This window comes from Lactuca saligna, chromosome 9 (assembly GCF_052625555.1).
Source record: "Lactuca saligna cultivar CGN05327 chromosome 9, ASM5262555v1, whole genome shotgun sequence".
NCBI classification, from domain to species: Eukaryota; Viridiplantae; Streptophyta; class Magnoliopsida; order Asterales; family Asteraceae; genus Lactuca; species Lactuca saligna.
This window is the reverse complement of record NC_136425.1, coordinates 27,221,423-27,245,528: the sequence shown is the minus strand read 5'-3', so window position 1 is coordinate 27,245,528 and position 24,106 is coordinate 27,221,423. Positions and strand designations below refer to the sequence as shown.

Below are 24,106 nucleotides of genomic sequence, written 5' to 3'. Positions count from 1 at the left end.
TCTAGAGTGTCTGATTGTTTACGAATCAAACATACTGACCCGGACCGGGTCAACCAAAATGTTTGACTGGACCCGGTTAAAAGCAAATCAAACAGCCCCTTAGAGAGACCGGGGATAAGGAAGAAATTGTGAAGTGAAGAAAAACTCTTGTCTGTTGTGGATACCGCAGCGTAAGAAAAGTAATGATTACCTTTTATAACTTTGTGTGTTAGTGTCACACCCCCGAACCAGACGGCGAAAACATCCGGGGGCTTGCACGTGACTTCATCTTGAAATATCATTACAGTGAATATAAATGAAACATAACATCATCACCACCGTGCATAATATAATACAATTGTCATTGTTCACATCAAGTACAATATTTTAAATTACATGGCCATAACATTCAACGTATGATGTTTAACAGTACACAAAACAAAATCTCATATTCTTGTTGACTCTTCCACTTAACGAGTTTCTGAGAATACAAGTCATTTTGAAAACGGTCAACATAACAATGTTGGTGAGTTCGTAAGTGTATTTTAATGAAAAGTTTTGTATCGAAAGTAAAACACCAGAAAATCCGATATTTTCTGCAAAAGAGTTTGAAAATGATGTATCAAATCAAGTATTAATGCATGTGTGGTTTCCATTGTAGAAAATATGCAAAAATAAGTTCCCGAAAATCCTATTTGTTTCTGTTGTAAATTGAAGGTGGTGTGCAAATGTATATTTTCCCCAGAAAATCCGATATTTTCTAACTGTAAAAGTAATGTAGTCTTAAAACCCTAAGACTAGGTATTAGTGTGTATAGGTTTTGTGTCACCACGATTTGTATTTGTATTCCGTAATATTCTGATGGTATTGATCTTTATGTGAGTTGTTACAACCATGCTTAATAATGACTAATTCACCTGCCATGACGTATCAGACGCCGATTTGTTGAAGGTAAGGTTTGTCACCCTAAACTAGCCTAGTCTAGCTGTAGCGAACAACTCAGGTGTGGGATGTCATCCCGTATAGATCTATACAAAAACTCCCGCTCTCCCTGCAGGAGACTCTCGTTATAACTACAAGCTACGATCATACACTTGAGGATGTTAACTGACAAGTCTCATCAGATCCTTAACTGGTTCACGAGTAATGTACTACACCAAGTATATTGTTTATGGGTACATTTTAAGTTTTCAAATCCAAAAGTATGTAAGTGATTGTATGTAGTCCAACAGACATGTAAGGGGCATTTAACGCCCACTAAACATATGACTTTTAATCCAAGCCGAATTAGCATGTGGATGGACCACTAAGGCCCAATAAACATGTAAGGGGTAATTCAGGTCCCAATAGGTATTTAAATGAGCCACCAAGACCCAATAAACATGTGATCCATAACATAGGCCCAAATTAACATATAAATGGACCACAAAGGCCCAATTAACATGACATGGAAATGTAGGCCCAATGTACACTTAAATGGATCCCTAAGGTCCATTAGCCATGTAACGAGAGTATTAAGCCCAATAAGCATGTTATCGATGTATTTCGTCCATTGTTATTATTTCATTGTTTGTTTTTTATTACGAGTTTAACGGAGTAACATAAAAAGGTTTAATTTTCGTAATAGTGATATTTTTGGCCCACTAGACTGAAAATATACAATTTAATCACATTTTTGGAAAATTTGACACTTTAGGTCCCTTAAGGCTAAGAGTTTTCATTTTATGGGCTTAATTCTAAAAAATAGCTTTTATGGCCCATTTTAGTTAAAAACTTCATTTTTGGTCCAAAATCATAAATATTAACATCTTTGGCCCAAATATATTTAAATTGTTGTTTTCGGCCCCTTTTCTACGAGAATTTACATTTTCAGCCCATTTTTGATAAAAATGACAATTTTGGTCCAAACTTTATGAAAATAACATTTTTGGCTCAAATTCAAGGAAAGTGACATTTTCAGCCCCTATATCCGTAAATTCACATTTTTTACTCAAATTTGCATAGAGTGACAATTTAGTCCACAAAAACCAAAAGTTTTACACTTTAAGCCCAAGAAAACCGCAAGGCCCATTTTATGGCCCATTATGCGAAAATTTTCACTTTTAACCCCTTGGAAACTATGAATGTTATAAAAACCCATTTTTATGTAAAAGAGGCCATTTTAGCCCTTGTAAAAACCACGTATATGGCATAGAAGTCTCAATCTTTTGTTTATTAGTCATAAATAGCCCTCTTTCAAGTGTTGTTTAGTTTCTTATGGATCTTCACATACTTAGCATATTTATCCTTATAGTAAGTTGTATAAAGTGTTGTAGTTTAAAATATTGTCTAGACCTATGAATTTCTTTACACCATCACAACATACACTTATAAAACACACATAAACATACACAAAGACATAGATCTAACACATATTAGCTTGTATTCTCCCCCAAAAACAATGTAAAACCGAAATCAAGGGGGTATGAACTCACTTTGGGGTTTGGATTCGATTTGATGAAGAGATTGAAGAATATCTCTACTTTAGCAAGACTCTTGAAGAGGTTTTCGAACTTGGATGGTTCTAAGAAACATGATCTACAAAAATATGGGTGTAAGAGGAGCGATTTGAGTTTAAAGATGTAGTAAATAAACTTAGGTTTGTGAGATCTTACCAAGATGATGATTTCTGATGAAAACTCCTCTTGAAACACACCCAAAATCTTGAAACTTTGGTGGAAGAAGGAGAAGTTTTTGAGAGATTTCTTGAGAGTGTTTGACGGAAAATCTCGAAACATTGGCAAACAGCTTTGTTATCATTTTTTTAAATTATATATATATATATATACACACACACACACACACACACATATTTTACCATTCATTTCAAAACACACACATAATCAAAATGTCCTCCAACACCCTAAACTCTTCCAACCCAAATGCTTTAAACCAAAATGCTTCCAACGTATTTGCACTTTTCGGTTACGATCCAACATTACTACCACCTTATCGGCCACAAATGGATAAATCTCAAAACCAAGCGTTTGTAGGTGGTGTTCTTAGCTATTATTCACAATTCCTAACGCCACAAAAATTCTAATTCCAATCCCCACCACCTCGAACAACATCCCAAATCCAAACGCAAACCCAATTCCAATTTCAATCTCAACCGCCTTTCACACCCGCAACCAAAACTCTTTATGATTCTGAGCCCGAAGAACAACCTAAAAAAAAGGAAGGTCGATCTAAGAAGATGGAGTAAAACAGAAGAAACGAAATTAGCAAAGGCATATGTCGACATATCATAAGATAGCAACACAGGAAAAAGGCCAATCATGTGATGAATTTTGCTTACATGTTATGGAGTGGTTTTGTAAGGTTATAGGTCGAGAACTAGATTACCAAACATCCTACCAATGTTACTCAAAAATGGAATCTTGCTAACAAACTCGTGACACATTGGAACAAAATTTACACAAACTTCGAAAAGCAATGGGCTAGCGGTGAAAGTAAAATGAGTTTGTTGAAAAAAACGCACGCGACATTCCAAGATGACATGTTGAAGCCTTTTAAGTTCATTCATGTGTGGGAAGTTGTCAAAAGAAACATTAGGTGGAAGGAGTTTCCAACACATGAAGACATTGCTAAATCGCCAAAAAGAAGCTGAACATCTTCATATTCAAGCTCACAACAAATATCATTGGATGGTCACATTGGCGTTGATCTTAATGATGATAACGATGAAATTGAAGAGCTACGCGTGCCTCTTCGTCCCATGGGAAGGGACAAAGCAAAAGCTCGAGGAAAAGGAAAAAAAAAATTACATCATCAAATCGTCAGCCGGAACAGAGCGGTCAATTAGATCGGAGGAGATGATGACACAAATGACACAATTGAATACAACTTTGGAGAAGCATATGGTTGAAATCATCCGATTCATAAATATTTGTTGTTGATGCAAGATGTGAGATACCTCGACCCCAAAGATTAGGAGACGACTAAATTGGTGAAGATGTTGATTCTTGAAAAATATAAGCTAATATGCAATTGTAGCTTTGATGTTATGTTTTTTTTTTCTAGGATTTTTTTTTTTAATTTTCACTTCATTTTTTTTTTTTTTTTTTTTTTTTTTTTTTTTTTTTTTTTTTTTTTTAGGTTTTAAATGTAATTTGTAATTTCATATTATTTTTTAGAAATTCTAAAATGTAATTATTAATTTTATGTTATTTTTAATTTTAGTATGATTTTTATTAAAAACTGAAATTAAAAAAAAAAAAAAAAAGTTTATAGGTAAAGGGTGTGTTCGGCACAGAGCTTTTGGGAGCGTTTGAGAGCTTCTAGCTTCTAGCGTTTGACAAAACGCTTTGTTTTGAACAGAAAGCCTCGTTCGACACTGCAATATTCTAGCGTTTAGTTTAAACAAAACGATCCAAATTCAAATACTACTTCATGTAGCGTTCAATAAAACGCTACAAGCTACAAGCTACCCGCTACCAGCTAGTTTTGCCGAATACGCCCAAAACCATTATAGTTTGTAGATAAAGGATGTGTTCGACACAGAGCTTTTGGGAGCATTTGAGAGCTTATAGCGTTTGACAAAACGCTTCGTTTTGAATAAAAAGTCTCGTTCGACATTGCAAGCTTCTAGTGTTTAGTTTAAACAAAACACTCCAAATTCAAATGCTACTTCTTGTAACATGTAACAAAACGTTACAAGCTACAAGCTACCCGCTATAAGTTACCTGAAACCAACTAGTTTTGCCGAACACATCCACAATTTATAAAAATATTAAAACTATATAACGCCTAAATGACATCCTTTTACCATTAACAAAAAAAAAAATACACTACACCCTTCAGCCTCGCCTCTCAAAAATTAAATATTGTCAAAATTCCTTAAATTTTGAATAGCCATGAGGCCTCCATTACCCCGATATATGTGTCTACCCCTAAAGCCACTCCTCTTGGTTAAAAAGAGAATCAACCAAGCATTTTTTTATCCAACTCGAGCACAAATAAACTCGGGAACCGCATCCTAAAAGAAGAGCCACCAAGCCAATTTTCAACCCAAATCGTGGCTAAATTCCCTTTACCGACCTTTTTATGTAATAATAAATTAATAATCGATATCTATGTGTTGGTATTGAATATGATTTAATATAATAATAATATAATATTGCTCCAAATGCCTTGAAATTTGCATCTTAGTGTTCCGTTAACAAAAAGTACACAACCCCTACGAATTGCCAAAAATGAGCGAGACCCAAAGAGCATTCATCTCGGTTAAAAATCTCCACCTCCAATTTACAAACATACAAACATAACATGGTTAAAATCCATTAAATATAATGAAGTACTTTTTAAATTTTAAACAAGTTAAAAAGTATATATTTGAAATATTCGTTTTTTGGTATGATGTGATGGTTGTTGTTGATTCTTTTTTATTTAAAACCATGTTTAATATATATGTCAACCTTGTTGTATAAAAACGTGCACGATCAACCTAAGAAAGTCATTCAAGACCTATCCACATAGACAACACAAATCTTATCAAATTGCCATAGGCAAATCATGGATGAGCCTCACTACCATACGCAACCCCCCATCAACGTAACCAACTCATGAATCCTGAATGGATAACTTCCATTTGTATAGGAAAATTAATTACTACATACTGACAATTATCGTCGATTTGACGGTGATTGATGCTAACATGTGCCGCCGTAATTACAGAAATGACCCCTGGTGTAATACAATGGTTACATGTTTAGTCCCCTAGATTTACAATTATAGTTTTGGTCTATATAGTTCTAAATTGTATAGATTTAGCTCCTGTGGTTTTCTTTTTCCACGATTACATTTGGCTCTTTATATATTGCCTTAACTACAGTTTTGGACTCTATAGTTGTAACTAAATTGAAGATTATTATAGTTTTACTCCTTGTAGTTTTGAATTTGTAGATTTAGATAGTTTAAATTTCAATAATTATAATTTCAGTCATTATAATTTTCATTAGGTACAATTATGGTTTATGTAATCCAAGGCTACCGACTAGTTACAAACAAATTCAAACAAAATTTCCAAAAATCAAAGCCATAATTTAAACAAAACCACATGAAACCATTAATTATATATATCTTTATTACAATTTAAAATGATAAACAATGGAATTATGGATTACCTTAAAATAAAATCGAAAGTTACTATAATAAGTAGCATCCGATTATTTGGTAATTTTGTTAAGCAAAAGCGATTGACCAAATATAGTCAATTTTTTTGTTCATCGCAACTACCAATACCTTTTCATTGAAGGAATATTATTGCTGGTGGTTTAATCACCTAATCCCCCATCTGCATTAGCCATTTCAATTTAAATTACTCTTTCCATCTTTAATCATTCACCAATCGGGTAGCTACGCTTCTTTAATCAACTAGTATTCACTCAATCAAACAATCGTATTTGCTAAATGGAAATCGAATCTCCTTCTTCAACTGGAAAGAGTCATTTCAAGCTATGGAGCGAACTAGAGTTACACGACTTTCCAGATAAATTCGTTATCAGACCAGTTAAATCTCCGGATCAAGGCTTCTCTATCGCTCGCTCTGATGGAACCTTTCGTAATCTTGACGGTTTGTTTGATTGCTTTTTTTCAATTTTCAAGTTTCTCCGTTTGTGTATGTTAGATTTGGTTTTTTATTTATGCAAAATTGAGACGCTAGAGGAGCTAAGAGCATGTTTAATTTTGCGTAGAATAGCTAAACTTCCTGGCATTTGCTCAGTTTCAGAATCAAGTCGCCTGGCTTGTTTTCTGTAGACTAGAATTTAAAATTGAATCAGTAATTCAGTATGTTGAAGTTTCAGAAACATAAATTTGTTACTTACCTAAATAATTCGAAAAGGTTCATGGTAAATCGAAACAACGAATCAATTGAAGATGTAAATATATGCATTATCCTATTTATAAGATGTGCTAACATGGAAATTCTTAACTTGTCACAGGTGAAGTTAATTTGGAAACTGCTTCCAGGATGTATACTATATTTGGAGTTGCTGGAACAATTAGATTGCTTGCAGGTGATAATTGCTACGCATTATATAAGGGTTTGTTGGACATATACATTAAATACAGGCATAGAGCCATTGAACCTTTTGGAATTTGGATAAAATATCATTTAGCATCCATAACAATGATACTTACAGTTGTTTTTCCATACATGGACAGTTGTTCAACTTCTAGTAGGCCCAAATTTGATGAGTGTATTGAACTTTTTGTGGTTTTTATGTAGGGACATATGTATTGGTTATAACTTCTCGCAAGGAGGTTGGAACTTACCTTGGTTATCCTGTCTTCAGAGTCATGTCTATGAAATTCTTATCCTGTAATGAAGGTTTAAGTAATCTTAATAATCAGCAAGTAAGTTCATTTATTCTGCAAGCTGTTCCATTAAGCCACACACCTTAATTGTTTCATAAATCCATCATTATACAGAAAAAAGATGAGGCTTACTTCCAGACATTGTTGAGAACTGTAGAGGAGACTCCTGGATTGTATTATTCCTACGAAACAGATATTACATTAAAGTACGTTTTCTTATTGAATGATGAACTCCTATAATTTGGTATTTGGATTAGAAAACCTTTTTGATTTCAAAGAAATTTGATGTCTTACAGCTTACAGAGAAGATATAAGATGGCTGATGGATGGATGAGTAAACCAATTTGGAAGCAGGTATATTCTCACATATGATATTCTGTTTTAATTGCACTGTAGCATTTATTATTTGGAATTTCATGTCCATTTTCATTATAAGACATGTAGTCACTTGTTTAAACAACTCCATTTCCTTCATAACAATACTTCTTGAAGATCAAAAACTTCCCTGTTTGTATTTCAGGCTGACCCACGGTTTGTTTGGAACAGGAATATCTTGGAGGAGCTAATTGAGAATAAGGTTAGACAATAGACACCACATTTTCATTATTTTCATGATTATGATTTTAAATTGTTGAAATATAATCTTCTCTGATATATATTCATATTTCTTACCACAGCTTGATGAGTTCGTTGTGCCACTCTTACAAGGAAATATCCTTTACAATTATTCTTATGAATGCATTCTGTCATTTTTGATTTTCCATACAATAGTAGTTAGATTCCATGCTATTTATGATGTTCTCCTTAACAGAAGATTACGTTTCCAAACTGGACAGCTGAAACTGAATAATTTAACGTCCACAATCACATTAATATCAAGGAGGTGCACAAGGCGTCTTGGTAGGTTAAATTGAAATGTTCTGATTTGATAACTTTAAGATTGTTATTTATTTATGTGAGGAGTTTGAGGTATTTGATATGAATTAGGTACTAGAATGTGGAGACGTGGAGCTAACCTAGAAGGTGACACTGCAAATTTTATTGAAACTGAACAGTTGCTGGAATATGATGGATTCAAGTCATCATTTTTACAGGTAATTACTACAATTACATCATTTCAGTAGATAAATTTCAAATTCCCAAATAATGGTTGTTGACTTGTGTTAATCTTCTGAACATATGATCTTTCAGCAGCTTCTAAACATTCATTTTACTTCATAAATTGAAATTGTATTTCAGGTCCGAGGTTCAATTCCTCTATTGTGGGAGCAAATTGTTGATTTAAGTTATAAACCGCGTCTTGCTGTTATTGAGCATCAGGATACAGTATGAAATTCCATCATAATAACATCATATATTTTACTCCTGAATTCATTTATTTTATGTATTATTTCCTTAAAGTGTGGAATGTTTTATTTATTTAACTGAATACAGCCAATGGTGGTGAAACGCCACTTTCATGATCTTATGCAAAGATATGGAGATACTATTGCTGTTGACTTAACTGACCAGGTTAATACCTTGGCCCAAAGCATTAACTGATAAATGATGTTGAAACATTTGACTATTTGACCAACCCTGTTTAAATATGTATCATATGTTGTTATATTTCTTCACAGTTATAACAATCTTTTTATGTTATTGTGATAATGTAGCATGGAAATGAGAGCCTTTTAAACTTGGCATTTGCCACAGAAATGGAAAAGCTTCCTGATGTAAGGTGATTCTTTAATCTTTATTCATGTCTTAGGATTTAATAAGTTATATCATTTGATTGCAATTTTAATGTGAAGTTATTATTGATTCAGATATGTCTCGTTTGATTTCCATCAACGATGTGGCAACCGAAATTTTGAGAATTTGAAACTTTTGTATGATGAAATAGCCGATGACTTTGAAAAGCAGGGGTATTAGCAAAAACTTAACTACACTATTTACAATTTTGCCACCTGAAATAGTTTCCTTAAAAATGGAGCTATAATATTCACTTTTCCAGCTCAGCAGATTCTTCCTCCAAACCGCACAAGGAGAGTTGGTAGCAGAGCAGAAAGGAATCATCCGATCCAACTGCATTGACTGCCTTGACCGCACAAATGTTACCCAGGTATTACCAAAAGACGTTAATGCCCTTGTCATTCTTCTAGTCCTAAAAGGGTAAACATGTAAAATTGGTGTTTTTTTTTTTAATTGTTGCAGAGTTATCTTGCAAGGATTTCTTTGAATCAACAATTGCAGCGGATGTGTGCACTGACACAATCAGAAAGCATTTGTAGTTTCACAGCTGATGAAGATCTTGAGATTTTCAGGACTTGTAAGTCCTTATTTATTTTTTTTATTATTATTATTTGTTTTCCATTAAGTTATGTCTGGATAAAGTGCTGTATGGATAAATTATGTTCATAGTGTGGGTGGATCAAGGTGATGAAATCAGCCTCGAGTATTCTGGAACAAATGCTCTAAAAGGGGACATTGTCAGGTAATAATAATATTACTATTAATAATAAGTATTAAAATTTCTTATGTTTCCTTTCTCATTCATGATGTTTTTTTTAAAGATATGGCAAACAGACTATATCCGGATTAATCAAAGATGGGATGAGTGCCCTTTCAAGATATTATTTAAATAATTTCCAAGATGGAGTTCGCCAGGCAAGTTTCTCAATCTCTTGCGTGTGCAAAAAGACGTGAATGCCCTCGTCATAGAAAACAGCTCTTCATCTTTTTTCATGATTATTATTATTATTATTCTGTGTGTTTTTCAGGATGCAATAGACCTAATAAGTGGTAACTATACTGCTAACGGAAACAGTCCTTCCCCATTTCAACTAAACAAATTCGAAACACGCACTGTAAGTTTATATTATATTTTGTGTTAACTTTTTTTTTTTTTTTTTAAATTTCAATTACTAAACAATTATTATATATTTTTTGGATATATATATTCAGTTGTTTCCAGTGGCATCGGCTTTATTGATCGGAGGGTTGACAGTGACATCTATCACACTTAACCGAGGTATGGTTTTCCATGAACTCCATTTTTAACTTTGGATCTACTACTACACACATGATTTAAAAAAATATATAAATATTTGAGAAAATGTAAGGAAAAAAAAGACATGAGGGAAAAATTGTGAAAAATGAGGGACTTAAATGGGTTGAAACTGAAACTACACAGCAGGACAAAACGCACAGAGTATGATATCTTCAGTAATATGCGTTGGTGCAACTGCTGGAATGATGGCCCTGGTGAAAGCCAACGGAAGACAAATCTGTTCTAGGCCTCGTTTGTGTGGCCTTCTATAATTTCATCTTTAAATATTCCTATTAAGTGCTGAATAGATAATGATGTTTGGTTGGGCTCTATCAACAAGGGCAGTTTATATTCTTTTTTATTTTTTGTACCAATAATAGCATAATGCAACTCATAATAGCAATGTGCTTACATCTCTTCACACATAATAGCAGTGTTCCTAAACAAACATTTTTTTTTTTTGAAATTGTGTGTTATGCAGTTCATATTGTTGAAAAATAAGTGATGGTATAGAAAAAAAAATATGTTAAAAGGAGTGGGTCCCATTAATAAACTATATATGTTAAAAGAAGTGGGTCCCATTAATAAATTATATGGAAAAACTTTTGTATTATGTACACATGTTTTTAGGTTGTTGGGGTTGGGTGGGTATAGTGGGGTCAGAGGTGTGGTGGGTGGATGTATGTACGTGGGTATGCATATGCGTAGGTGGGTAGGCAGGGATGGGTATATGGTGAGGTTGTAGGGATAAGGGGAGTCTTTGAGTGTGAAATAGGGATGAATAGTTTGTACCAAATACCGATCTCGTATCGGAACAAGTATCGAATTTAAAAATATGGAACAATACTCGGTACTCTGAAATCATGAAATTTGGGATTCTGTACAGGCACTAGTACCGAAAACTTGTACCATTCTCGGTATCGGGAATGCTAATTCGGTTAAGTACTCGGGATTGATTTTCGATCAAATTCGATTTTCAGAAAATCAGAAACAATACTCGACACTCTTAAGCAATTGGGACCTCGTTTTTATCATTCAAAATCCCTTCAAGAGTCTAGAAGGATAGCTTATTTTGTCCAAATCATAACATGCACCAACTTGGGGACTTTTGGGACAAGAATGGTTTCATAAAGCTAGAATGACTAGATCTATATCATACAAGCATAAAGTTTGAAGCTTTTTTTTTTTTTTTTTTTTTTTTTTTTTTTTTTTTTTTTAATACCTTCTGAAGCTTTTAGGGCACAAACTAACTTCAGATCTACAAGCTTGATCTTCTTATCCAACTCCTTTATGCAACACCTTCTTAAAACACTCAAGAAACACTTAATAAGCTCATACACTCAAGGAAATGGTTAGGGTTTTGTGAAAACGACTCTTAAGCAGTGGAGGCTGAGGGTAAGGGAAAGTTTTGTGCTCATAATGTTGCTTATATAGTCCCCAAACCCTAAATATTAAGGTTTCCTTCTGTCATGAGTACGCCCAACGTACACAAGTGTACGCCCAACGTACTAGTGTGCGCCTAGTACACTCAGCGTACCCTTATGTACGCGCAGCGTACTCCTCTTGATCCCAATAATTGCAATTTAGCCCTTAGACTTTCATGGCTTCATCCTTCTATCCCAGGGACCATAAATGACAAATATTGGGATGTTACACATAAAACCATAAAGGGAAAATCAGAGTATGTCAATCAATCATCTCAGTACATCAAAGTCAAATAAAGTGGAAATCATGGTGTGTGCAATACGATCACCCCGAGCCTTTCCTCTTCGATCCGAAAGTACCTGAAACATAAACTGAAAATCGTAAGCACGAAGCTTAGTGAGCTCCCTAAAATACCTCATTTCATACATATCATGCATACATATATACATTGAGCCCTGCTCGGCTTCGGGCCCTGCCCGATACATCCATCAAGCCCCGCCCGATATACACACAACCACATACAAAACATGCAAGAGTTACACAAACAACTAGCAAACTAATAACCAAAATCCATGGGCTGACATTCTTGCCTTCGACTTGTTAAACACTGGGAGGAGACTCACCTCAATCTACTGGAAAATCAGGTAAATGCTCGGGTTGCTGAAGCGGAGAATCCTCGCACCAACCAACCAAATAAAATCCCAATTAATAATTAGGTCATAAACCATAACCAGGAATCTAGTTCATTTGTTCAACACCCTCGGTAAAAGACCATTTTACCCTTCCTCACTTGGCCCAAAAACCGAGGCTCAAACTCTTTAGCCCAATAATGGACCAATTCCTAAAGGACCCCAAAAGCCCAATATGGGCCCAAAGTCAAAAGTGATCTAATACCATAAAAAGTCTAAGGTCCAAACCCAACAAAGCAAATCCTAACTAAATCCGAGCCCAAAAACTCAAAAAGTTCAATGGCTAACGTACGCTCGACGTACCTAGCTCGTACGCCCGACATACGTGGCTGATTCAGAATCGAGGCTCGCATCCAGTACATCCAGTATACTCAGAAGTACGCCCAGCGTATTGTTTTGAACCCCAATCTTGCCCCAAGGTCTTAACCTGTGACATCCCCATTTTCACGGCCAGAAAAACCGATTTTATTTATGCTATATAAAAATCAGAGTACTTCTTTTCATAAAAATGTTGCGGAATTTGTTCCCAGAAAAACATGATAAATACGTTATCAAAACATTTTCGAAGAAACGTATTTCATTCATTTTGAAATGTTTAGGATGTCATCATCAATACAGAAACATAAGCATAAACAGAACTTACATTTATTTACACTAGTGATCTACATCTCTTTAATCTCTCAGTGTAATGTGACTTCATAACAACACCTGTGACATAAATAAACTAAGTGGGTCGGGTTGGGAAACCTGGTGAGTACATAGGGTTTTCAACCCACAATAATATAATTATTATGTTTAAACAATCAAATAATCAACCCAATTACCCATCCCCATTATCTTCTTTACTCTTAGGGATTTATCCTAAGAGTCATCTATCATGCATTCGTTTATTCTGAGGTCCCTTACTTCCAGGTTTATAGGACTGGCACTAAATCCATAGCTGCCAATGCTCGTTTGTAAAGCACTAATTCATAGCTGTTATAGTTTATTCATCGGGTACTAAATCCATAGCTACCAGTGTTTATCTAATAGGTACTAAGTCCATAGCTACCAATTCCTAACATGTACTAAGTCCATAGCTACCAGTGTTTATCTAGTAGGTACTAAGTCCATAGCTACCAATTCCTAACAGGTACTAAATCCATAGCTACCGGTGTTTGTCCAATAGGCACTAAGTCCATAGCTGCCGATGTTATTTATTAGGCACTAAGTTTGTAGCTGCCAATGTTTATGCACATCATCTTTTATCTCTCATCATTCATCTACCCATGTCATACCCAACATATTTGTATATATAAAAAACGTATACAGTTTAAATCATTTAAAACATGTATAAAACGTTCATCCAGCATAGACAACAAGTACTCAGACAATATGCACACATAACACGTAATTTATATAAAATACTTCATATCTATGTGTAAGATGAAAAGAACTATGCACTCACCCGATTAGGTGGTGACTTGGCGCTTGGACAACACTTCGTTACTCTTAACACAATTTTCCTTCAGCAAAACCTAGTATCAATATCACTAGGGCTTAGTCTAACGTTAACCGCGACTAATTAATAGTCTAGCTATTATTATTATTATTATATAAGCGTTAAACAACGCTCTATATAACTCATAATAATATCCCAAATAATTATTTTAAGGTCCTAATAATGTTATTATATCGAAACATAAGTTATACTAAGGATAGGATAGACGTCGCTCACTTACAACGGGTTTCTCTCAAAACCGGGCTCCGTTGGAGCAGCGTTCCCGAGCCGAAAGGCTCTTCTTCTCGGAGCCGTCGGGCGCTCCGGGGCTTCTGCCTCGTGCTAGGGAGGTTCCCTAGGCTTTTCGGGGGGGTTTCGGGGGGCTAGAGAGAGGTTCTAGAGAGAGGGAAAGAAGTAGGAAGGTGTAAGAATGAATGGAGGCCTCACCACTTATTTATATGGGCTGGAGGAAGGTTCACATCGTGAATTTTTGATATTCACGTCGTGAGACAGGCTGGCTACAGCCAAGCGCAGCCTGGTGCTGATACGTGACATCGCACACAGGGATAAAAGCAGTCGATTTTCAAAAATTCATAACTTTCGCATACGAATTCCGTTTTTGACGTTCTTTATATCCACGCGTAGGTAAAAACAAGATCTACAACTTTCATTTAGACTTCGTTGGCTAATTCTCGACCGATCTTAAATTTAACTGTAGGAGGAGATTAGACAGCTAAATGACCGCGAAGAATTTGTAACTCCTTCATACGGACTCCGTTTTCGTCTATCTTTTTACCGTTGAGTTCCTATTAATGAGATCTTCAACTTTCATTAAGGTTGTGTAAGCCAAAAACCGCTCGAACTAAAATTCGAGTTTCGGACCGTGCACTTCTATGCCAAATCTTAGAAAAATCATAACTTCCTCATACGAAGTCAGATTTAGGCGTTTTTTTTTTTTTTTTTTTTTTTTTTTTTTTTTTTTTTTTTGTATGTTCTCGGTTTAATGTATACTACAAATTTTTTTTAGATCCCTAAGGCTAAAAAGCCCTATCTTAAATTCACTATTTACGTCTCCCGATGTAGTGCCGGTTTTGCCAAAAAACTTCGACGGGCCATTACTTCTTCGTTATAACTCGGATTTCATCGTTCTTTATATGTACGGAACCTTTGAGACATATTCTACAATTTAGTTAAGATTATTTATTCTAAATAATCATTTGTCGAAAAATCATTTTCGACCCCTGTTATCTCTAAATTAACTAGCCCGGATCTACGGGCGTTACATAACCACTTAAGAACTTAACGACCAACCCTCAGAACAACCTCATAGCAAGGTCTTAAACCATAAAGTCGAAGACTTTATGCCTTTTCATGGCTAAAAACACCCCAAAGTCCAAATCTAGCATTCTAACTTCATTAAATCGACATGAACCCTACATGGATGAGCTAAACCCATCAAGTTATCATTTTTGTGCACAAGGAACCTAAGAAATGCTAAGATCTACCATCCCTAGCTTCTTCTAGTGTAGCCTATACCCCCAAGCATGACTTAACGGACCATAAAGTTCACAAAATCAAGCCATAAACTATATCTATCATAAAGAGCCATCAAGTTAAGTGCTTTATACCTCCAAAAACTTTCCAAGTTGGTGATGGTTCTGGATCCACAAGCTTCAACTACACCAACATAACTTCCAAGAGCTCTCCTTCCTTGAAGATCTCTAAAAACACCCTCAAAGGTCACTCCCAAGTTCAAAACAATTAAATGGAAATTAGGGTTTCATTCTCAGGGTTTGGAGAGGTGGATGTTGGTCATATGAAGGTCCAAGAAGAGCAAATTAAGGTGTTTAAATAGGGCTACAAACCAAAAAATTAGGGTTTGTCCTAGGTGACTGTACGCCCAACAGACTCTAGGTACGCCCAGTGTATGTAGATGCCTCCACGACCAACTTTTTGGCCTAGTACGCCCAACGTACTCCTAACGTATGCCCAACATACTGGCCGGGGACCCAAATGCAAAAAGTTTGAAGTTTGAGGGCAAAAGAGGAATACCCGAAATTCGAATGTTACAAAGATGCATACATTTTACAGTTCAATTTTTGGCCCAAACACACAATGATCACTCTAAAAAACGTTATTGACAAAAAAGTCCTTAGGTTTGTCAAGTTTGGTTGGTTTTGTCTCTACGACGATTTTTTCTTCGTTTTTTCTTAAGTTTTTCAACCTTTTTTATTTTTGCTATTTTACCTGTAATAATAGGTGTCAAGGTTATCATGAAATATTATTTGCAAAAAAACCCTTAAGTTTATAAAATATTTTGCAAAAAAAAAACCCTTAAGTTTACAAATCTTAATAATGATTTTGGTATGTTGTTTAGGATGCTTAAATTCGTATTGATGAACACATAGTGACATCACTTCTTATCAAGATCGAATGGAATAAGATCTTTCCAAATAAGGTTAATATATTTCCATGGAGAGCTACATTTGACCATTTACCTGCTAAAACAAACTTGTCTAGCCGTGGTATTAACATTCCATGTGCCTTATACCTGATTTGTAACAACTCTATAGAAGATATTTGACATGTGCTCATCAAGTGTGAAGTTGTGTTCCAAATTATTCTTAAGATTATTTGTTGGTGTGATATAGACTTATCTAATTTTATTTTTATTTGTGAATTACCTGGTTTTTTTGGATTCATTGCATGTGTATGTGGCTCGTAAAGCAGTTTTGGAACTGATCATAGTCACTACGTCGTGGTTCGGTTTGGAATTTCAGAAATAGATGCATCTTTAATACAAATAAACCTAGAAAGGATAAAATGTTTGATGACATAGTTTTGATTGCTTTTAGTTGGATAGCTCATAGGAAGTATAAATTCCAATTTAAATGGCACCATTGGTTTCAAAACCCTCTTTTATACTTGATGTAATTGGTTCATTTTTGCTCTAGCTCCTTGTTAGAATGTGGTTTATGTAATCAACCGTTCAAAAAAAAAATTATTCATATAATATGTAAACATAGGGTAAAATACATAAATAAACCCTTTAAATCTTTGTGGAAAAAAACATATTTGCATTGAATTATCGACATGAGGCAAAGCTTCATGTTTCCAGTGGGGGATTAGTCGGTACGTGAAAGCTGGTCCGAAAACCCTAGTTAGGGAAGTTCCCTTTTAAAAAAAAAACATATTTATTAAAAATAAAATATTTATAAACTTAAGTGTTTTTATACAAATAATATATCATGATAACTTGTTATTACAGACATTTTTTTTTTTTAAACTCACAGAAATAAACGAACAAAAAAATCATCACATGAACAAAAAAAATATAAATCTTTGAAAAACTAAAACATAATCCAAAAATAAAAAAATAAAAAAAAAACAAAAGAGTAAGCTGACATAGTGACATAGATAATCGGAGTCCGATTAAAAAAATGGGGTGTCGGTGGATAAGCCTCGTACGTGCCACTCGCAGCTCCCTGTAACCAGGGTTACTTCATACGTCACCTTTGCCTGCATATTCCACTTGTACTCGCAAGCATTCCAGAACCATCGGCAAATTTCTCTTCCACCGCCCCCGTATAAATTTCAGCAGCTCAAGCAAAATTTTCTGGTGTCTTCGTTCCAAATGACGAAATCCAGAAGAACAATCGACACAAATGTAAAAGAGTTCGAGAATTTCTTCCAAGGATGGTTAGTTCGTCAGGAACATTACCTGGAAGACCTCCGATCGGCTATGCAAACCTGTGACGCCTCCGACGATGATCTCCGTGATTTGATCGCTCGTGTTCTTGCGCATTACCTGCAATACTTCGAGGAGAAATCTCGAATTGCAAACCATGATGTGTCGTTAGTTTTCTCGCCGCCGTGGTTTTCGTCTTTTGAACGGAGTTTCTTCTGGATTGCTGGATTTAATCTCGGATTAACGTTTCGCGTTGTGGATCTTTCGGTGGAGGATATGAACAAGGAGCAGGTGGAGATGATGGAGAGGCTGAAGGCGGAGACGAAGGCTGAGGAGAGGGAATTGGAGAATGAGTTGGCGATGATTCAGGAAAGCGTAGCGGCGCCGCCGATTGTTGAGGTTGCTAGGAGAGGAGAGAATTGGTTGGCGGATGGGAAGTATGACAAAATGGAATCGGCGTTTGAGACATTGAAAGAGCAGTTGGAGGTGGTTGTGGCGAACGCGGATATGTTGAGGTCGAGAGTGGCGGAGAGGGTGGTGGAGATATTAACGCCGGTGCAGAACGTGAGGTTTTTAGCGGCAGTGACAGATTTGCAGCTCAAAATAAGGACGCGTGGTTGGCAGCTTGACTCCCATCGAGGAGACAAAGGACGATGAGTTACGCACTTTACTTGTAATCCGTTTTGCTTCTTTACCAAAAAAAGAAAAAGTTCGAAATTTTGGTAGTTTTTTGTTATAAATTAAATAAGACTTCTCATGTGAATCTTTTTGAATTAGAGAGTTATTAAATTTTGTTTTAATGCTGTGTTAAATGTGCGTTAGTGTACCTTAAGATCATGTGATCTTGATTTTAAGATTTTACAATTTTAATATCTTACAAACAAAAAAACCTCAATCTTATTAGGATTTATGTGATCTACAATGGGTTTTTAGGATCCGGAATAGGATATTAAAATATTAAAATCTTCACATTGATTTTAACACGGTCTTGATCCCTTCCTTTTAGTTTTATAACTTTATTATCTAGTTTAATCTAAAGAATGCGTCTATTAGATAAATTCATTCTGAATTATACATGTTATACTTTTGATATTCTTTTTGTGATGTTAGGCCTTGATTTGTAAATATCACAATGATCTTGATTTTGTTTAGGGTAAATTACAACCAATCGTCACTCGTGCATATGCCAAAAAGCGTGTTTAGTCCCTATTTTGAAAAATTAACACGGACCGTCCCTGAGTTTGTTTTTTCTTGCACGCTTAGTCCCTATGGACATGAAATGACTATTTTACCCTTATTAATTTCTTTTTTCATTTTCTTTCATTTCTTTATCAATTTAAATTATAAAAAAATACATAAAACAAATATCCCCATAAGCATCGCAGGAAATCGCCAACACCCACTTTCTATCACCCTTAAATCATAGTACACCCTTTCCTTTCTCCCCCGTTCTCACCTCCTTTGTAAACCTACATCGAATCAAATTACAATCACCACCTGCTACCACCTTCTATTACCCTCTCCATCTCGGATGACATCGTCCGGGTGACGATGGAGGCCCGGATCGATCTAAACTTCTGTTGAAAATCGATCAAAACATATGTTAGAAATCATCGATCTCAATACCCTATCTGATGGAGATCGATGGCGGCGTACAAATGAAGAAGGAGATCGACAACCTCAATCAGTTTGAAACCCTAATCGATAGCGATGATCGTGTTCGTCAAACCTTATGTTCTTGGAGGTGAAGGAGGTCGGGGACGGATCTACACTCCAACAACCACCCAAAACCCTAGTCGTCGTAGGCTTTCTTCTTCAATTCCTCATTGGCGCTCCTCCTCATTCTTCTTTCTCTGGCAAACAAACCAATCCTTCTTCCTTCTCCTACTCACTCTTTTCCGATCATCGTTAACTCACCAACGATATACACTTCGACACCCACCCAAAACCATCAACGTGTTGTAGGTATCCTTTTTCCCTTTCATCGAGTCTGTGTATTTTGTGTTTTTATTTTCTCGAACAGTAACGTAGTGAAATGGTGGGGAAGGTTCATCGGAGGGTGGTCGGTGACTGTATATATGTGTGTGTTTGTATGTTTCTCTTCGACCGGTAACAGTGAAATGTAAACGAGTTGGGGAAAGTGAAGGGGATAGGGGCATTTATTATTATTTTTTAATTGAAAATGATAATATAGATAATAAATTAATTGAAAAATAAAAACACAAGGGTATAATGGTCATTTAAATTTTGGCAAGGACTAAGTTCACAATAAAATTGTTTTTCAGGGATGAAACGTGCAACGTTAAATCAAACCAGGGACGATCCGAGTTAATTTTTAAAAATAGGGACTAAACACGCTTTTTGATATATGCACGAGGGACGATTGGTGTAATTTACCCTTTTGTTTATAATTATCATGTAATAATCCAATGATGATGTATTTTTAATTTTAACCCTAAGTATGAGGATTAATTGCATTTTAACCCTTATGTATGAGAAATGTTGCAATTTGGCCCATAATGTCATTTTTGTAATTTTGGAAATGAGCTCACGTATGTTAGGTGTACGAAGCGTACGTTGGGCGTATGTGCCTGATCCATAAACCCTAATTTGAAGCATACGTTGGGTGTATGTGCCTGATCCACAAACCCTAATTTTAGGGTTTGGACCATATATAAACATCATTAACTCTTAAATGCTCACTCCCTTACCAACCTCAAAACCTCATTTCGTCCATTGCAACCCTAATCTCTTGTGTGTGTTCCTTTGAGCTCAAAAGTGTGTGGTTGTGGTGTCTTTGAAGCAAGGTGAAGATAGAAGCCCCAACTTGGAAGATCAAGACCTTATAGATCTAGGAACACCTCATCTCCAAGCTTCATTTTCAGGTATGAAGTTATGAACTTGATGAACCTATCTCCAAATCTTGTTATGTTAAAGTTTATGCTTCTTAGCCCCATGTTCTTGGTTTTTTAGGGTATGAGCTACCATATACCCAATGAGTTGTCTTTCTGGATGTTTCAAGGTAGTTTAAGTGATAAAAACATGATCTTGGCTCTTAGTTCTTCCCCATGCATGAGTTTGGTTGTCTTAATGGTTTAAGATGTTGGGGGTTTTTGGTGTTAAGTACTTAATGGCCATGCAAGACCATAAAGTTGGAAACTTTATGGTCAAGGACAAGATTTGGAAATTTGGACGTGAAAGCTTAAGTATTAAGCACTTAATGAGTTGGGAAAGCATCCAACTGCATACGTTGGGCGTACCAGGTGGTACGCTACGCGTACGTGGTCAAGTCCTCATTTCTGGTCAGCGATCGAGTGCGTCCCGCGTACATCCGTAGTACGCCTTACGTATGAGGATTAATTTGACTCGGCTGAGTTGAATCGGTTGATTTTGTTAGGTTTGACCAATCATGACCAAAGCGTATTTTCAGTAAATTGTTATTAATTTTAGTTGGGAAATATTTTGGTTAATAGATGTTAAGTAGAGCCGGTTCCAAAGCAGAGATTTATTCAGCTTGCATTCAGACTGAGAGGTGAGTTTTCCTCATTGTGCCCGTGGGTCGAAGATACCAATGTCGACCCACTAGATTATGTATCCCGGTTAGGATAGTGATATGCTAGTATGTGGCTGATTAGTAGATCTGCATGATTATCTGTATTTTTTTGGTTCTATTTTTATATTTGTTTGTTACATATGTCGACATATTGTGTTTGGGTTGAGGCGGTCCTGCTTTGTGTTGTAGGCCAAGACATCCGGGGACGACCGAATAGGCAGTAGGCACTACGACGTGGTAAAGTCAGGCCGGTGGCCCGTAGAGCGGTCTAGATAGGATGTAGGCTTTGCGAGACGGCTCAATCATGCTAAAGGCTCGTAGAGCGGTCCAGATAGGTTGTAGGCCTTGCGAGGCGGTCCATTCAGGCTGGCTGCTTATATATGTATGTTTGTTTGTCATTTGGTGTGTTGGTACTTTGGGGAAACTCACTAAACTTTGTCTTACAATTTTAGGTTATTGTTTTAGGTACTTTAGAGGATCGTGGGAAAGCGAATGCATGTTCGTGCATATCTTCCCTTTTTTATGTGATTGGTTTACTTGGGACACTCTGATATGATGTTACTTTTAAAACAATGAGTATTTGTGTAAACAATATTGGTTCATGGTTGATTTTGAAAATTTTAAATTTATTGTGATTTTTGGAATGTTACATAACATGTTTTTATGGTCTTAATAACAAAAATTATGGTTTATGTTTAAAAAGTTATGGTTTCAAAAACAAAAAGTTAAGGTCCATGCTTAAGGAGGTAAATTTCATTCCATATCAACGTCTTAATCAACATCAAGTTATAATCTATAATGTACATCTAAGACTTTACAAACAAATTTGAATATGAGTTTATTTTACTATGAACTTACGACCCCGATGTAATCTTATAATCAAGATCTTGCAACACATAAAACGATCATGCTAATATATTGATCTTGACAACCTTGCTATCAAGTTGTTATTTAAGGTAGTTACTTGTATATGGAATGATATTTTAAGTTAGGGTTATTATCATTGTAGCCAAACAATGCTTGACATAAATACAGTTAAAATTTCACTACAAGAATATCGAGCTTTTGTGGTGATATCATTAGCGTCAACAACAACTATTAGCAGCAACACTCAACATTAGAGTTAGGTGTCGCCGCTAATACTCGTTGTCTTTGTTAGTAATGTTTCCACTAAAGCTCATCAACCCTATTTGCATGAATCTCTGGGGTTAAACCTTATTTGTTGATTTTGTGCCTAATCAAACTGTAGAAACCAAGATACGTACACAATAATGGCAGCGATCCCAATACCTGCGAAGGGTATCGTCGTTAATACTTGAAAAAAAATGACCGCCAACAAGTCCCTCCAAAGTTGTCGCCGCTATTAATAACCCGTCGTCGCTAATACATGTCGCATATAACACCGCTCCATGCTCATTCCTTCCCTCCTATGTGTTCTCTTTTCTCTATTAACACTCCGGTGAAATTACTACCCTCCCGTCGATTTTTCACCGACAAAGGCCACAATCTACAACCTATCAATACTCTGGCGATGAGGTAGCTCATCACTTCCACGATAGTACCGACAATGACATGTGACCAATCCGTGTGAAACCTATCTTTTTTCTTTTTCATTCTCATTTTCTTTCACTTCTCTGATTCCCAATGACCAAACTCGTCGATTTTGTCAGATTTTATCAGTTATATGTCAATGTTGTTGCCCTCTGCCGAAATTTCTAACTTTCTACCAGAATATCGGTTCTACTGTCGAAGCACTGCCACTACCATCCTTCTCCGCCGGATTACGCCACCATAGGTTCTATATAATCTGTTTTTTTTCATATGTATACTATATATTTTGTGTCTGCATGTGTATTTGTATATACATTTGTATGCATGATGTATATATGGAAAAAAGATAATTATGTATGTATATATGTTTATGTATACGTGTATTGTGTGTGTATTCTGTATTAGTATGTATAATGTATATATGAAAATAGAAAATTATATATGTATATATGTATTTATATGCAATTTGGAATATATTTGTGTATTATATATATATATATATATATATATATATATATATATATATATATATATATATATATATATCATGACCTTAATTTATAAATTACAATGCTATCATGAAAAAAAGATACTATAACTCACAAAATAAATAAATAAATAAAACTATATAATATGTAAAATACAATATTAAAAGTACAATTCTATAATAGAAAAAAATCAAAAAATATAAAAAATACAATGTTATAATAAAAAAATAATATAATATTTAAAGTACAATGTTATAATAGAAAATTTAAAATAAAATAAAATGCCTTAGATAGCAAAAAAAAAAGTTATAAAAAATATGCTAAATCACCTTTTGCAACGATAGGTGTCGCCGCTAAAAATCGTTATTCTTGTAGCTCTTTTCTTATTTATATGATATGATCATTGTTGAATTCCACGTAATTCATCTTTTGAAACGAGAAATGCCTCCACTAAAAGTCGAAATTCTTGTAGTGTTTTCTTACTTAAATGATATAATCCTTGTTGAATACTATGTGATATGACAAAGTATGAATATAATAAGTTTAAAAACTTGTATAAAAAACTTAAAGCTTTTATTTATATCGAGGGAAATATACAGAATCTTATTATTAATTTTTTTTAGAAGTTTATCAAACTTTTTTTCTCAAATAAATGTTTTCTGCATATTTCCTTCTATTTATAGTAATAATAATTTGTGCGTATCGAGATTAGGGTGCTTGTGGCACTAATTAAAAAAATAAAGTAAAATGGCACTTGGTCAATAATGTTGTACGCCCTTTGTCCTTCGTAAGTAATGACTAATGACACATCTCACCCTTTTTGGGTTGCAACTTGCATGTTAGTGTTCTATCTAGAATATTCT

General features: G+C 35.2%; 1 protein-coding gene and 1 pseudogene across 4 annotated transcripts; both read left to right on the top strand.

Moving 5' to 3' along the window:
• Window positions 1–6,254: 6,254 nt before the first annotated feature.
• Window positions 6,255–10,797, top strand: SAC8 (SAC domain-containing protein 8). Of its 4 annotated transcripts, none has more exons than XM_078975932.1 (20): window positions 6,257–6,592; window positions 6,963–7,037; window positions 7,250–7,377; window positions 7,453–7,544; window positions 7,635–7,692; window positions 7,859–7,915; window positions 8,016–8,049; window positions 8,158–8,238; window positions 8,326–8,432; window positions 8,578–8,664; window positions 8,773–8,850; window positions 8,994–9,058; window positions 9,147–9,245; window positions 9,340–9,442; window positions 9,535–9,649; window positions 9,742–9,814; window positions 9,894–9,987; window positions 10,101–10,187; window positions 10,285–10,351; window positions 10,517–10,797. In XM_078975932.1, exons 1-20 carry the CDS (start codon window positions 6,430–6,432, stop codon window positions 10,639–10,641), a joined length of 1,788 nt encoding a protein of 595 aa, XP_078832058.1. In that variant the 5' UTR covers window positions 6,257–6,429; the 3' UTR covers window positions 10,642–10,797. The 4 variants fall into 4 exon arrangements, 3 of the variants coding, with proteins under 3 accessions (XP_078832058.1, XP_078832056.1, XP_078832057.1); XM_078975930.1 differs by having other exon boundaries at window positions 6,259–6,592; window positions 10,514–10,797; XM_078975931.1 differs by having other exon boundaries at window positions 6,260–6,592; window positions 9,343–9,442; window positions 10,514–10,797.
• Window positions 10,798–17,434: 6,637 nt separating this feature from the next.
• LOC145017528 (protein ZW2 pseudogene) lies at window positions 17,435–18,523 on the top strand (annotated as a pseudogene).
• The last annotated feature ends 5,583 nt before the right edge of the window (window positions 18,524–24,106 follow it).

Coding starts and splice junctions, on each gene's coding strand:
- SAC8 (XM_078975930.1), top strand. CDS start 6,430: ATGGAAATCGAATCTCCTTCTTCAACTGGAAAGAGTCATTTCAAGCTA. Junction 6,593..6,962: donor AACCTTTCGTAATCTTGACG/GTTTGTTTGATT, acceptor AACTTGTCACAG/GTGAAGTTAATTTGGAAACT. Junction 8,050..8,157: donor TGTGCCACTCTTACAAGGAA/ATATCCTTTACA, acceptor ACAGAAGATTAC/GTTTCCAAACTGGACAGCTG.